Genomic DNA, 15,489 nt, shown 5'->3' with positions numbered 1-15,489 from the left:
GTTGATTTTTTGAGGTTTTTTTATTATAGTTTGTTTTCAGCCTTAACTTTCATACCAGTACAAACGCATATTCCATCCAAGTTATAAGATTTTTTTCTGGCCTCGTCTATATTAATATATGTGCTAATTAATCTAGACATATATATAAAACATAACATTGAGATATATATTGAGATATAGATGAATTTACCTAGAAAGTCTTATAATTTGAAATGAAGGTGATATAAAATATTTTTTTACAAATATACCGGATGATATTTTCACTGAATCAAAAAAAGAAAAAGATCACCAAACGCCCAACTCTACCGAAATTATCATGCTACGATCCAAAAAGACACTAAAGTCTTGTACTGGACCACTGGGAGAGCACAGATGTTTAGAAAAGCTTATCAAACCAGACCTGGCGAGAGCATGAGGATTCCAGAAAACTTAGTTTTTTATTTGACGAGAACACAGTATAATACATACAGACGCTCATAACGTCCACCTTTTGACCGACAATTTGAAGACCGACCGTCTGAGCACTTCAAAGACTGACCGACAATTTGAAGACTGACCGGTAAATCTAATACTAACCGGTAAATCTAGAGAAACCTAGTCAGGTGTTACTAAGGCGGCTTTATGTAACTACTAGGTTTTATATAACTAATAGGCTACACGCACTTTCACGAAAACTTAGTTTTTTTAGTCTCATAATCTTTATAAAATCCAAACTGTTTGAGAGACCACAAAAATCCTAGTAGTAGTTGCCAGTTGCAACAAGATTGAGTTAAGAATTTGGACATACTGAGCGTGTGCTGCTGGCAACATTGCATCTTGGGGCTTCTGTGCTCCTGTGCTTTTCACTAATTCTGGTTTGAAGATTTGGTTACTGAACCAAACAATTTCGGTCATTTTTGACTCGCCATTTACATTTGGGCTATCGTTGTGCTTTCAAGGCACGGAATTTTTTCCCCTATTATGAAATGCTTAATTTACAATATCCGATTTATACCACATGCCGTAAGTAAATCGCAGACAACTATGCTTTGCAGTCCTGAGCTATTTGCTGCTTGACTGCGTCAATGACGATACTACAAGCCAAATGCGAGGAACGATGGCCTTATAATTTAATTTACATCCTTGATCCTTCGTTAATTACCCTGCCTCAATTTGCTACTACGGCGGTACATGAGTAGAGTAAAAGAAACTAAAAATACGTGCTCCATCCAAAGCATGCAATGCGGTTATGCACAGCGCTACTACCCCCTCGATTTTTAACACTAAAACGTGGAGATCAAAATCTCGTTACCATCCCTCGTTGCCACTCGCGCACCAACCGAAGTTGAGGTTGGAAACGTGCTCGTCGGAGAAGAAGCTCGCGGCGTCGTTGCCCACCTCGCCGGAGGCAGCGAGCCATTCCTCCGTGAAGGCATAGCCGCCACCTTTGTACGAGTCGTAGGAGTACGAACCGTGCCATTTGGACTCGAGCGCCGGGAGCGACGAGCAGCCCAAGGTTGCCGCGGGCGTGTCCAAGAACGATGCGGCGAATCCAATGAAGCCTGGCTGCTGCTGCTGCGGATGCTGCTCGAAGGCCGCGCCGGAGTACGGGGACGGCTCTTCGTTGAACACCACGCTGGAGTCGCTGTCGTCCGATGAGCCGTCCTTGCACGCCGTGGTGGCCGCGGCGCCGGTCGCCGCGTCATTGCCGGCCTCGACCTTCACGGAGGCCGCCTTGGTGTCTGCAGGCTTGGACAACTTCTCCCTCAGCTCACGTATCTGATCGAGAACGAAGGAACACTCGTCAGTGACAAGTCCTCGCAACGCGCCGTGCGTGACAGCGGTGGACACGACTAGGCTCGTACCTCGGCGGCGAGGGCGTCCTTGTCGCGGCGTAGGGCGTCGCAGTCGGCGCGGAGGGCGTCGTGGCGGGAGCGGAGTGCGGCGAAGTCGCGCTCCAGCTGCTTCGTCTTCCACCTGGCGCGGCGGTTCTGAAACCAGACGGCGACCTGCCGCGGCTGCAAGCCGATGTCGCGCGCGATGCGGGCCTTGCGGTCAGGGTCCAGCTTGTTGTCCGTCTCGAAGCTCCGCTCCAGTGCGCGCACCTGCTCCAGCGCCAGCCGCCGCTTCTTCTCGCCCAGCCCACACGACGACGATGACGGCGCCGCGTGCCCGCCGGCCATGTCTTCGTCGTCGTCGGCATCGTCCACGTCCTCCAGATCGGCTTCGTCTTGCTGCTCCATGGTCGCCGCAACCAAGCTGTCCTCCTCAGCGAACGCCAGCTTCTCTCCTGTAACATATGCGTACATGCCTCCACTGTTAAGTACTTAACTTCGTTCTTGCGTTATTCTTGCTTCAATTACGCAAGATCGAAACAAATTACTTCTGCAAATGCAGATGGAAGTTATAGGACACGGAAATTACTGAACGCAAATTACTCGTGTTTGAGTTAACGCAAAAGATCTCGCAGCAAACGCACCTGGTTTTTTGGATTTCCGGCTGCTAGCGGGCCTCTTCATTACAAAATTGAAGCAGAATTGCAAATGGAGATGATCCTAGTCCTGGTGTGGGGGGTCGCAAGGGGTGCTGAAAACTTGAAAGAAAAAGGACAGGAACTGCATGCAGATGTGTACTCCTCTTCACTTTTGTTGGTCAGTGGCAATGGCCTCCCCTGCTTCGAGAGTCGCACAGTGATCGTGGAGATGAAGTGGTGCCTTGCCTATTCGTCCTTCGGAGGACAGAGGTGAGAGGCGGAGAGTGGGGAGAGAGAGAGTTCACTTACAAGGCAAATAGCTGATGCAGGAAGCCATGGATCGCGTATTAATAAAAGGAAGCAGGAAGCTTAGCTGAGCCGGGAACTCCGGTTTTGGACGGTTCGCAGATGTCCTGTGGCAGCTATCCTTTTTCTTATGGCGTGCTTAGTTCGTGAAACATTTTTTATGTCACATTAAATATTTATTAAAGATCAGAAGATATTTTTGACACGAATAAAAATACTAATTTCAGAACTCGTCTTGAAACCGCAAGACGAATCTATCGAACCTAATTAATACGTCATTAGCATATGTTGTTGCTCTAGCACTTATAACTAATTATGAACTAATTAGACTTAAAAAGATTCGTCTTGCGATTTTCCAATAACTGTGCAATTAGTTTTTATCTATATTAATGCTCCATATATCTAAATATACAATGTTTTTTAGAAAATTTTAGCAACTAAATAAGGTAAAATGTGGTTCGGGCAATCTTACCAAAGTTTCAATTTGGACTATGGTGAAAGTATTTTTTTTCGATTCAGATGAAGTGATTTAGGCATAAATTGCACCTGGAATCAGGTGGCCCGCGTGTCAATGAAACTAACCACCTCTTTATCACCGTGTCTCAGTTGTATGTAGCCACGTAGGCTACTCGGTCAAAAGTATACTGTTTGTCAAAAATATATGGTCTAAAATAAAAAAGAAACTTAAAGATAATTCATAGTGAATTTTTACTAAAAGCATGTTTTCAATAAGTGTATTAAGGCCCTGTTTCTTTCAGCTTGGGATGATTATAATCCAGATTATTGAGTCAGATTATTATAAGCTATATTGTTATAATCTGCAGTAGAATAAGCTGTGAGTTGTTTATTTTCTAGATTATTATAGCCTGAATTATTGGGTCTACAAGTCTAAAGGGGGAGTGGGATGGCATGGTGACTAATTTTTCACCCAATAAGCTAGAAAAAGCTCACATAAATGAGCTTATCAGATTATAATAAGCTAGACTCTAGATTATAATAAGCTACTTTAATAAGTTGTATGTTTCTTTCAGCTTACTCCCAATAATCTGGATTATAATAATCCTAAGTTGAAAAAAACATGACCTAATTTGGCAAACACGTAATCTTCGAGCAAGGCAACATCCACTAATTCCCATACAATATCCCGGCATTTGATTTAAAACCATACGATCCTAGTATGAATGTATTAATGTAATTTTATATACTAGATGTACATCATAATACGATTGTATGTTGGTCACAACTTACTTATGCAGCCCTTAATTCTGATGTAAAATATTTAGTCACTCTTCCACGAGAAATATCAACTCGAGATATATCGAACCTGCAGCTGCGAAAAGAAGCTTGTTCTCTTGTAGACAATATTCATATCCTTCAATACCGCTGGCTTGTTGCCCTTTCAAACAAGTAATGTCGCACAAAAGGCATGCTAATCATACCAACAGGGACGTAATACAGGACTTGTATATGTGAACTCAAGCTTTAATTGTCCACCTGATGCTACTCTGCTTATTTCTTTATGTCAACGTCGACATTGAGACTGAATTTGCAGTATACTAACATGAGATTGTTTAAGCTCCCGTACGAGTCAAAAAGAATTCTGATGTTTCATAACGCTTCAATTTCTTTGGCAATTTTTGTGAGCCAGGTTGAAGTTATATCTTCTTTATCAATAAAATGAGGCAGAGCTTTTGTCTTTGTTTCAAAAAGGAAACATGTGACAATGCACACCTCTCTATATAACTGAAGTAATCCGTAATCGTACGGCCGAATTCGGTTAGCTAGGGGTACTTGAGTTGAGTGGTAGTATTAATTGTAGAGCAATTTTACAATCTAACAAAAAGTAATAAAAGTATCTCTAGCTACCAGTACCTCGCGGTATCAAATCGTTTCTGATCGTTGGATCTAACAACGCACATTCTACACAGCTAGATCCAATGCTGAAAGATAATTTGGTACCTCGAGATACTTTTTGTTGAATCGAAACAAATCTCTTAATTATAGTATACACAAATTATTGTTAGTACTCACTATGTTACAAAATACATGGCACGTTTCTTCAGGTATACTCCCTTCGTCCCAAAACAAATCAACTGCAATTTTAGATACAATGTTTAACGCTTCGTCTTATTAAAAAAAATTACGATTAATAATTTTATTTTTATTAGATGATAAAACATGAATAGTACTTTATGTGTGGCTATTTTTTAAATTTCTTAAATTTTTTTAAATAAGACGGATGGTCAAATGCTCGACACAAAAACAAAAAAGTGGCTTCTTTTTTTTGAAACGGAGGAAGTAACAAATAACGACCAAAAGTTATTTTGACTAAATAAATTATGTCATAAGAAATTTTACGATTCCTGAGTCAGTACTATGTACCAAGTATAAAGAGATGCCAAATCATAACCGTTAATTTAGCTGGGGTTGCTCGCCTTGTTGAAACTAGTCCCCTTGCTGGCTCGGAAGCACCAGACCTATTCGTTTCACTCGAGAAAGTCTGTCCGTTCGATCGAAGGGCTCCGCTTAATGATACCTGTCGATACCATGAGTCGGGAGGGCCAAAGCACATGATAATTACGATCGGGAGGGCCAAAAAGGAGTTTCGCCTATCAAGTCATGTTGTAATGACGCTGCTGCTCGCTCAGCCTTCTCTGTGGCCGCCGCCACCGGGGAGAGAGAGCGGGGGAGGGGGAGAGAGGTCGACGCCACCATCGGCGCGACTGACGGACTCCGCTCGGGCTCGCGACGACAGCGACGGCGCGACTGCCGGACTTCGCCTCGCAACGACGACGGCGGCGGCTAGGCTGGCGACTATGACAGCGACGGCGGCGCGGTTGCCGGACTCCACCCGAGCTCGCGACGACGACGGCGGTGCGGCTGCTGCTTCGACGGCGAGTCCATGGTGCGTGGTTACGTGGCCTCCACTTATTTTTCCTTCCGCCCCTATCCCTACAAATCAACGGTTGGATTTATTAGGTGTCTCGTAGTATCCGGTAACTCCTAATACCTTTTCAGGAACGGTAAAAAACTACGTCATATTTTGAAACGGAGCGAAATGACGTGAGTTTAGTTAAGCAGTATTTTCCAGTTACTTTGCTTTTGCAATCACAAACTTTTTATTACTACTTATACTCCACATGACAATAAAAGAACTTTTTTAATTAAAAAATAATAATGTGAGGTTTGCTGCATTTGTTTACCATTTCCTTGGGTGGCGAAACGTGGCAGCAACTGTGCTGGAGAAAACAGCAGCAAAGCCGGCATTCCAACCCCCGCAAGTGGGCTTTAGCGACAATCCCGGGGTCCCACGAACAAACTAAAAAGTCAGGGAAAACCGTAGCCGTAGGCGAGGTCGCAAAGCGTGGCTAGCGACGGCGTAGCTCGCCAAAAGGCTAGCAACCAAGGTCGAAAAGTCTGGTTAACTCAACTAGCCAGATTCGTGCAACGGCATGTGTCACCCGGCCCAAAACGATCTAGATAATGCAGCAACCCCTTCTCCCCGACGTGTTGTGATGTTTGCTGCAACAGAGCCAAAGATAAAAAATATCACGAAAGAGGTGAACAGTGACAAGTCATCTTTTAATCTGATAAACCTTTCGCCTATATATCTTCTCCGGTCACGGCCATGCTTTGCCTGTGCAGAACAGAACCAGAGAACGATCTCTGTTCTACCAGTGAGATCAACGTCACGGGCTTACGGCACACGTGTGCTGGAATCAGCCTGTCATACGGGACGCTGCTGGCGTTCATGTACGTACGTGATATCTATGTGCAATATCGATCAAATCGAGCGAAACGACCGTGCATGGGCATGACGACACGGATCCTGGACCCGTTTTGGCGTGCACCACCGGAACTCTTCTCTGCGGCTGGTATCCTTCGTCTTCACGGAGTATATGTATGCGAAGCTCTTTATGAGTACCGTGTAAATGTGTAATTAAGGGTTTGCCTACGTACTTAGCGTAGGATATTGTTCACTTGGACACACACAAATGCACCAGGCTGCCATCTTTTGCTTTTGGAAAAAAACCGAACAGATATATTCACAAATAAAAAATAGTTTATTGATAAAAATTTTATATGTGTTTTTAGTGATCGAAAAACAAAGGCCGAAAGATAGCTATAATAAAAAAACTCTAAATTTAAAGCTAAAAATTTAAATTTTGACATATAAACATAAAAAACGAAAAGATGAGGGTGTCAGATTAGATGAGGGTTGACTACGTGCATGGTACATTTGCTAGTTTGCTCAGCCTAATTAGTGTGATTAGTCATAAATGTTACGGTAACCAATATGTGCTAATGACGGATTAATTAGACTCAAAAATTCGTCTCGTGGTTTTCAGACGGAATCTGAAAGTTGTTTTGTAGTTAGACCGTATACGTCGATGGGATCCCTATCACACAAATTTTTGGAACCAGACGGGTCTAAATCCAACAAAACCAGAGTCCGCCCGGCGATCAAATATTTAAAAACTTTAAAAGTTAGACGTTTAAAAATAACAAAAATAACACCACAAATACCTTAGACGTATATGCAGTACGCCACCACCACAAGTCGCCCTACCATAACAAGTCAGCCGCAACGGAACTAACCTCATTATTTTTCCGGCGGGGAATCTATTCTCTTGTGCGCTGAAAAGCAACACCTTTGCCCAGAAAGTCGCGGGGTGCACAGCCGATTGATTGATTGATTGAGGCCCGCATCCACGATCAAACCCAACTACTGCGGCACACGCACGCACGAACGTACGTGCTGCGGGGAGGACGACGCCGACGTCGGTTCCGGCTCGCGCTCGCGTGGCCCGCGCGTTTTGACACACCGGCCGACCTGCCCCGTTTTGGCTGGGTGTTGCCGTCCCATCACACCCCACCGCCAGTGCGACGCGGCACTGATCCGATCCCGAGCCCGTCGTCCACCACCCCACGCGTAGGAGGAGGAGCGGAAATATAGGCGGACGCGTGCGTGCGTGCGTGCGTGCATGGCCGGAAAAGCTGAGAGGCGAGCCGACGGGTGCGTGCGAGTGACAGAAAGCGATGCGCAAGAACGAATCTCGTGCGCCAGAGAGGAAAAAAAAAAGAGGCTCTCTCACAGCTTCTGTTCCGACGAAGAATACAAGATCGGAGGAAAATGCATGGCGGGGGCCAGGGGGTGAACGATGACTTGACCAACAGTTTCGTTCTTCGTTTTATCAACGTCGATGAACCTGCTCGGACAACGGTGTATGGGTATTGATGTATAATATACTCCTATCCAACTACTAATGGCCGATGAGCTTCGTACAGTACGCTACGCACAGTATGTTTTTGCCGAGTGTACAGGTCGGATTGGGAGGGGCTAAACTCTCAACCAAACTGATAAGGACACAAGTGCCTAGGGGGCGAACTCAAGTCTTCTCACATCTATTGCATCCGGTCCGCGAGTGAATGTTGGAGTCTAGCGGTAGGTACTGAGATGGTTGGGCCGTGGTGGACTGTGCTGCACTGCCGCTAGGCGTCAAATCTGGTCCCGGCTACTCCTTTATCGAGCGATCAAAACGGGCAAGGACAGCTCATGCATGCCACCACAAAGCGTCGACTGTTCGAGTCGACGAGCGATACTGCGATAGATACATCCTCGACGACGTGCATTTTTTTTGGATGCTGCTCCCGTAGCACACTAGCACAGTACTAGTGTCTAAGCCGTGTTCGGGCAGTCGGGCTCGTCCGTGTAACCAAACATCGATATGTTCCGGCGTGCAAGGGAACGAGTAGTGTATAGCTTTCCAACCGCTACTCACCACCGTACGTCGACGTCGTCGTCGTCGTGGAAACATCCCACGTGATGCTATTCTTTGATAGCCTGACGCGTTCAGAGATCGGCAGTGGAGCAGCACGGCATGCATGCAAATCCATTGGTCAGTACCAGTAGGTACGAGCCGACGACCAGATGCACTGTGACGCTCTATTTGGACGCGCTGTACACAGCACACGACAAATTTACTGGCAGTAGTACTAGCCGTGTGTGTACGTGCAACTTCGAGCGAGTCAGCACGCAACGGCGCCACGACCGCCGGGCGCCGGGCCGGAAGAAGCCAACACCACCGGAGGGCAAAGACGAAGGTGGTGTTTAGTCGGTAAAAACTTTTGGTAAAAAGGTTATATCGAACATTTGATCGGATGTTAGAAGGGGTTTTTAGACACGAATGAAAAAGACAAATTTTAGATTCCGCATAGAAACCGTGAGACGAATTTTTCTGAGTCTAATTAAGCCGTCATTAGCACATATTGGTTACTGTAGCACTTATGGCTAATCATGTTATAATTAGGCTTAAAAAGATTCATCTCACGATTTCCTTTGTAACTGTATAATTAGTTTTAATGTTTATATATATTTAATGCTTTATTTAAATGTTTAAAAATTCGATGTAATGTTTTTTAAAAAAAAATTTGGTACTAAACAAGACCAAATACGAGGCGAGCAGAGCAGAGGCGCAGACGCGCAGTGCACCCAGAGCGGCAGCAGGTAGGCATGCAACGTGCACACGGAACCGCGCACGACGCGCGGATTCGGGTCCTCCTTGCAGTGGTCGCTTTCGTAGAGTCTGGTTGGCCGGCGCAGGTTTAGGCCGGGTCGGACACGGGCGAGGACCGGAGGATGTACATTGCACTCATCCTGTTTGGACCCTGTTTAGTTTTTTTAAAACATTTCCTAAAAACATTATATCGAATATTTGGACACCTAAATAAAAACATTAAATATACATGAATATAAAAACTAATTACACAGTTACAGGAGAAATCACGAGACAAATCTTTTAAGCTTAATTAACCAACATATGCTAATGACAGATTAATTAGACTTAAAAGATTCGTCTCTCGGTTTTAGGCAGAATCTAAAATTTATTCTGTAAATACGTCGATTTAACTTTTCTCCCAAAAATTTTTCGAAACTAAACATGGCCTTGATTTCAGCACGGATCTTTCTTTCTCTATTTTAAAATATATCTTTCTAATACTACTACAAATTTAAATATTATCGTATTCAGATTCGTAGTAATGTTGTAACAATATTTTGAAACTAATGAGAACTACCCGAAGGACGTACTGTCGCATATTTGTTTCATCATGTTTGATGGACCCCGATGGAACGCAACGCTAGGTCCTCCGCGTCATCAAACAATCAAGCCCACGTCGTGCAGTAGTGCCAGTGCAGTTCGATCGCGCAGTAGTAAAACGAACTTTCACGTGCCGAAAATGACCGAACAGCTCGTGCTACTGCCGGCATCCGCGAACAGCTCGCCCGAACCTCGCGTCGTGACTGCCTGGCCACGGACACGTTTTGTCCTTGCTGATCAGTGGGATTTCGTGGGAGCCAAACTAAACGACCCGGGCTGATACAACATCACTTCCATATCTCGTCGCTATCGCCGTAACACGAACATTTCGATCGGTTGCGCTGAACAATTGTTCCTCCTCCATGTTTTCTTTATGCTTTGAAGAGCAAGTTCAATAGTACAGGCGACTACTGGTTTAAATTTACTACGGGCAGCATAAGATCAAGGCTATAAGAATCCTTATAGTCAGCAAGTTGGCTATAAAAATCCTTATAGTCTTCTCTCAGTCTACCCATATAGTCGTTAGTTAATTATAATTAATATATGACTCATTTATCTCTCTTATAGAGTTTTTTGGTTCTTGTGCCAGAGCTAGGTATAAACTTATAGCCCGCTTCTTCTCTCTTTACTTCCATCTCTTCTTCGCCTCGGCATTTAGTTAGCTTATAGTCTGCTATTATAGTTGCTCTATTAGTCAATTCAAACAATAGCTACCTATAAAACATATAAAACCATGTCCTACCTGTCAATATATTTTAAGAAGATAAGAGAGTAGAGAGAAGAGCAGTAAACTATAAATTTATAGCCAGCTGCAGTACGAACTCTAAGACACAACGTGTGTATGACATGTGGGACATAATAGTATAGGTTTTATAAGTAGTTATTGTATGAATTATCTATTAGATCGATTATAAATAAATTAGAGCTCATAGTTGGCTATAATATTGAACTTGCTCTAAGGGTGACTACGAGTTCAAACTTGCTGTAGCTGGCAATAACGTCTGCATCTAAGGCCTTGTTTAGTTCCCAAAATTTTTTTCTAAAAACATTACATCGAATTTTTGGAAACCTAAATAAAACATTAAACATAGATAAACCAAAAAACTAATTGCACAGTTACGAAAGAAATTTTGAGACGAATCTTTTGAGCCTAATTAGTCTATGATTAGCCATAAGTGCTACAGTAACCAACATGTGCTAATGACGGATTAATTAGGCTCAAAAGATTCGTCTCGCGGTTTTCAGGCTAGCCATAAAATTCGTTTTTTCATTCGTGTCCAAAAACCTCTTCCAACATCTGATCAAACATTTAACGTGACAATTCTACCAAAACTTTTTCTCAATCTAAACATTACCTAACTAACAACCCTCGTGGATCTATAATACGTGCCTACGCTATAAAGGAGTGCGAGACTTTGGAGGCTAGTGTAGGCTGTAGGTGCTAGGGGTGTGTCGTGTTCGTCAAGCGGGTCCTCACTATACAGTGCCCTGATAGTACCAAAAATCTACAATCAAAGTATTATTTTTTAAGATGACAAACTATAGTAGTATCTTTTAATTTATTTTTAAGATGACCATCAAAGTGTTTTTGAATTTTTAATTTTACATATTAAATAATTTACAAATTTAATTTTACATTTCAAAAATTCACAAAACTAACCTTCTGTCGTATTATAGGAGGACGAAAAGGTACCGTGACAAACGACTACTCGAGTGAGAGGGATGGCCAGAAACGGCGGCCATGGAATTTTACATTTAGCCCCTTTTCCCTATGCCGCCTAGAAACTTTCTACCCTCCTGGAGGACGGCAAGAAGTTAGTTTTTTTAATGCAAAATTAAATTTATAAATCATTTAATAAATAAGATTCATAATTTGGAAATTTTGAAAATCAATACGGCGTTCTTTTTTAAGTAAAATGCAAGTAAAAGATACTACTATATTTTCTCGCAAAAAAAGATACTACTATATTTTATTTCAATGATAGCTATTTTATGATATAAACGATAAAATTAACTATTATAAAATTTAAAATCTATTTTAGAAATATGATATGATCAACCTATATATATATATATATATATATATATATATATATATATAATTAGGAAACATGTGCAAAAAAAATATAAAAGAACGCAGTCCAAATGTTCATGTAGTTGAGCTTCCGTTTACGCGTAGATGGTAAAATTTACATTTTCAAAGTTAATTTAGAGTTAATTTTGTTTTGCTCGTGATTTATTATACACCATTTGCTCTTGAATCGGCAGAGACATGTATATAAAAAGTCAGCCCATAAATTAATTCTTGTTGCTAATAAACCACACAAATCAAAATTTTCTTAGGGCCTTATTTTTTGCTATTGCTTATAAGCCAAAATTTAATTTTAATATTTTTTAATCATAGTATAATTTTCTCCCTTACTTTTAGATCGTTAAAAAACACATGTATAAAAAATTTACTCTCGAATTATTTTTGATTGTACCCTCATCTTTAGGTTAGTGGTGAAAAAGCCAATGGCATATTTGCAAACAGAAATTAATCTGCGAAAAAAAATTTATATACATATTCGTATCGATCTAAAAGCCAAAGCTAAAAAATAAACTTTAGCTAAAAAAATCAAAATCAACTTCGAATTTAAGGTTGAAAATTTAATTTTTGGACTATAGAGCCAACCCCAACCCAAAAGATAGGCCTTTTCCAGGAAAAAGAAAGACGGTAAGGGTATTAGAGTAATTCTTTTCTTCAGGGGAAGTGTTCTTTTATGAGAACCTGTGCTATTTTATTTTTCGGATGGGTACCATGTCAGTTTTATATAGTAGTCCTGATAAATAAAATTATGCATTGGATTACAAAGTGATCAACAAATTCAGTGCCGACTTCGCTGTTACAGTAGATTCTCTCTATTTGCTATCTTCAAGTTTTTGTTTGGCATTGTGAACTCGCCGCTGAAGCCTGGCTTGGTTTCTGACACCAAGAAAAGGTTTCAGCCTTTCAGCAACCCTCGGTGAATTGGACTGTAGTCGTCCATAGGAGGCCACATGGGCCGCTTCTGGATTGTGAGATAGACTAACCTTCGCATGGGCCTACTTTTGGATTCCTGGGCTCAGATTTGGATTTGTTTTGCTCAACCTTCTGTTAGGGCTTTCGTCTTCTTCGTGGAACGATGCAGCTGCCAGCTCCAGGCTCGTGCCTTCTGGGTTTTCTGAGCTTTATTGCTTCCACAAGCGAAATTTTGCTACAAATACATCCTGACTTTGAGTTTACGCTGTAAGAGATGTCAACAGTTAAGTTTTGAAAAAGTTGCTCCTAAAATACGGTTATTTAATTTGTTGGGGGGACACCATACCATATTTTTATTAATTTCTAATAGTACAGGAGAAAGAATAATCAAAAAATACCTACGGGTCTACGTATCAATCCCTCTTCTCCTCTCTCCCACTAATAATACCGGTTGTCACACCACGTAGGTTGTCATCCCCTACTCCCTCTCGCGGCCATGGCGGCCGTTGCACCATACAAATTGTCATCATCGTCTAGGTCAATCGTCGTACAAGGCGCAAAGCCTACGCCACCCTAATGTCACCTCTCATCGACCGCAGTGCCATATTACACGGCGTCACCACGTTATCACAATTGTTTCATCGACATAGCTTGTCATCGTTATTATTGCTCGCCGCTTCGCCTCCGCTAGATCTAGATTGGGTGGAGCTACCCTAGCACTAGATCAAGCTACCACCGCGATTGACGGTGAGGTGGAGGTGTGCAACTCAACAGGGCGCTAGCAGTGTAACACAACAAGACAAAGATAATGGCTGGTGATAGGTGGCATGGTGAGTAGGAGTAAGCGGGTGGAAATGAATAACAAAATAGCATGACCTGCTTGTAAATAATCATATTTTATGGTGTCCTCCTCTAAACCTTAATATTTAGCATCTCCTATAGCTAAACTGCGAACTCAAAATGATCGGTAGCAGAATTTCACCCTTAGGTTTAGGTTGCTTAGCTTTGGACTTTTTAGCTTTGCTTGTACTCGTCATGCTCGTATCACATTGGAGTAGTGGCGTTTATTTCTTAGATGAAAATAAAAGATGAAATATTATCTAATGTTTGTGATAGGTATTTTATGACACAAACAACATAATTAGCTATTATAAAGTTGAAAATTTACTTTAGAAAAATATGAGGTGTTCAACTCCTATATATAAAAACTTTTTAAGAAAATATCATGTTAAATAATTTAAAAAGCATAAGCCCAATGTATAATCTGAAAAAAGAGGAGCCATATATCTAGTTATTTCTCGGAAGCTGATTAATGTCATCCATCTACGCGCTTAGCAAACCGATTAAACAAGCAGAGTGACTGGAGACAGCTCGCTTGTTTTCTCTTTTATTGAGATCGTGTCAGGTCCATTCTTCTTTGTGTACTGTCACCAGCCTGATCGGAGTGTCCACGTTCCACAATCGCACAGCTCATGTCAGGCTAGCTAAAGCGTCACATGCCCTGCTTTCCATGCAAGCTGGTGGCCAACCAACCCGACCACACCGACTCACCGACCATACTTTTTTCTTCGCGGTCCGTATTTCCAGTTTCGCTTCAACAATTCAAGATTAGTACGGCGCGAGAAGCAAAATAGCAGAAATTCAATACCGAAGAAAAATGACCGCAATTCATGCTCCGTTCAAAAATAATTTTCTTATTTTAAGCTAATCCGTAAGTATTACTCCCTCGTAACATTTTTGTTTAACATTGTCTAGTTCATACATTTACATATAGAGAAAGTAATATGTTAATAAAAAATAAAATATGTTCCCCTTTATTTAATGTCAATGCAACTAAACACTATTTTTATGAACGATTATGCGATTGCCCCACTGCACAAGTATGATAATTGTTCATAGAAAAATATATTTAGAATAAACAAGAGAGGTACTGCAAGATAATTCATGTATTTTTACGGAGATCTATGGAAAGATATTGGTAGATTCTAGTCGCAGCAGTTACACGCGCGTTTGTGGTTCTCCTCGATTGGAAGAGCCTCCAGATTTCTACTCTACGCGGGTTTGAAGGATCGGTCACATGGCCGGATGACGACGATGTACTGTACACACGGAGTATTCGCCGGCCATCACGGACCGGCTCACGGCTCCCAACGCGGGCCATCTGTCAGGACAGCACGTCTTGCCCGTTAAACAACTCGAACTGACCCCCGCAACGGCTAGTACCCGGACGACAACCCGGCACGTCACCCCGAGGACCGCACGTCTACCGTGATTCATCTGACACGTCCATGAACCATCCGACGGCGGAACGCCCGTCCACCTGTCCCTTGGAACTAGTTGTTGGATCACCTGGCTAGCTTCTTCTCCCGGCGACGCGGTGCCTCCTCGCGAAGGCGTCAACGTTTCAACATATCCGGCGCCGCTCCGCGGACGGTGAGTGAGTGGTCGGTGAATCGGTGCCTGCCAACGCAGAGTCGCGGACACACTGACGTGTTGGTCCCACCCGACGTGTCCCCACATGTCGGTGACCGGAAATACTACAGCTGTTGTTGCTTAACCGGCATGGTATTCGGGTTTCACGCTACGAGCCCTTATAAATACCTGCACCCTCCCATGGTTTTCGCCACACG

The 15,489-nt window shown here is 42.6% G+C and overlaps 1 protein-coding gene across 1 annotated transcript; it reads right to left on the bottom strand.

Moving 5' to 3' along the window:
• Window positions 1–969: 969 nt before the first annotated feature.
• LOC102717599 (homeobox-leucine zipper protein HOX13-like) lies at window positions 970–2,793 on the bottom strand. The gene is made up of 3 exons (XM_006649466.2): window positions 2,459–2,793; window positions 1,845–2,269; window positions 970–1,758 (listed from the first exon to the last, which is right to left on the bottom strand). Exons 1-3 carry the CDS (start codon window positions 2,496–2,498, stop codon window positions 1,288–1,290), a joined length of 936 nt encoding a protein of 311 aa, XP_006649529.1. The 5' UTR covers window positions 2,499–2,793; the 3' UTR covers window positions 970–1,287.
• Between the last annotated feature and the right edge of the window lie 12,696 nt (window positions 2,794–15,489).

This window comes from Oryza brachyantha, chromosome 3, assembly GCF_000231095.2.
Source record: "Oryza brachyantha chromosome 3, ObraRS2, whole genome shotgun sequence".
Taxonomy (NCBI): Eukaryota; Viridiplantae; Streptophyta; class Magnoliopsida; order Poales; family Poaceae; genus Oryza; species Oryza brachyantha.
Note: the sequence above shows the minus strand (reverse complement) of the source record. Positions and strands in the feature narration are given on the sequence as shown.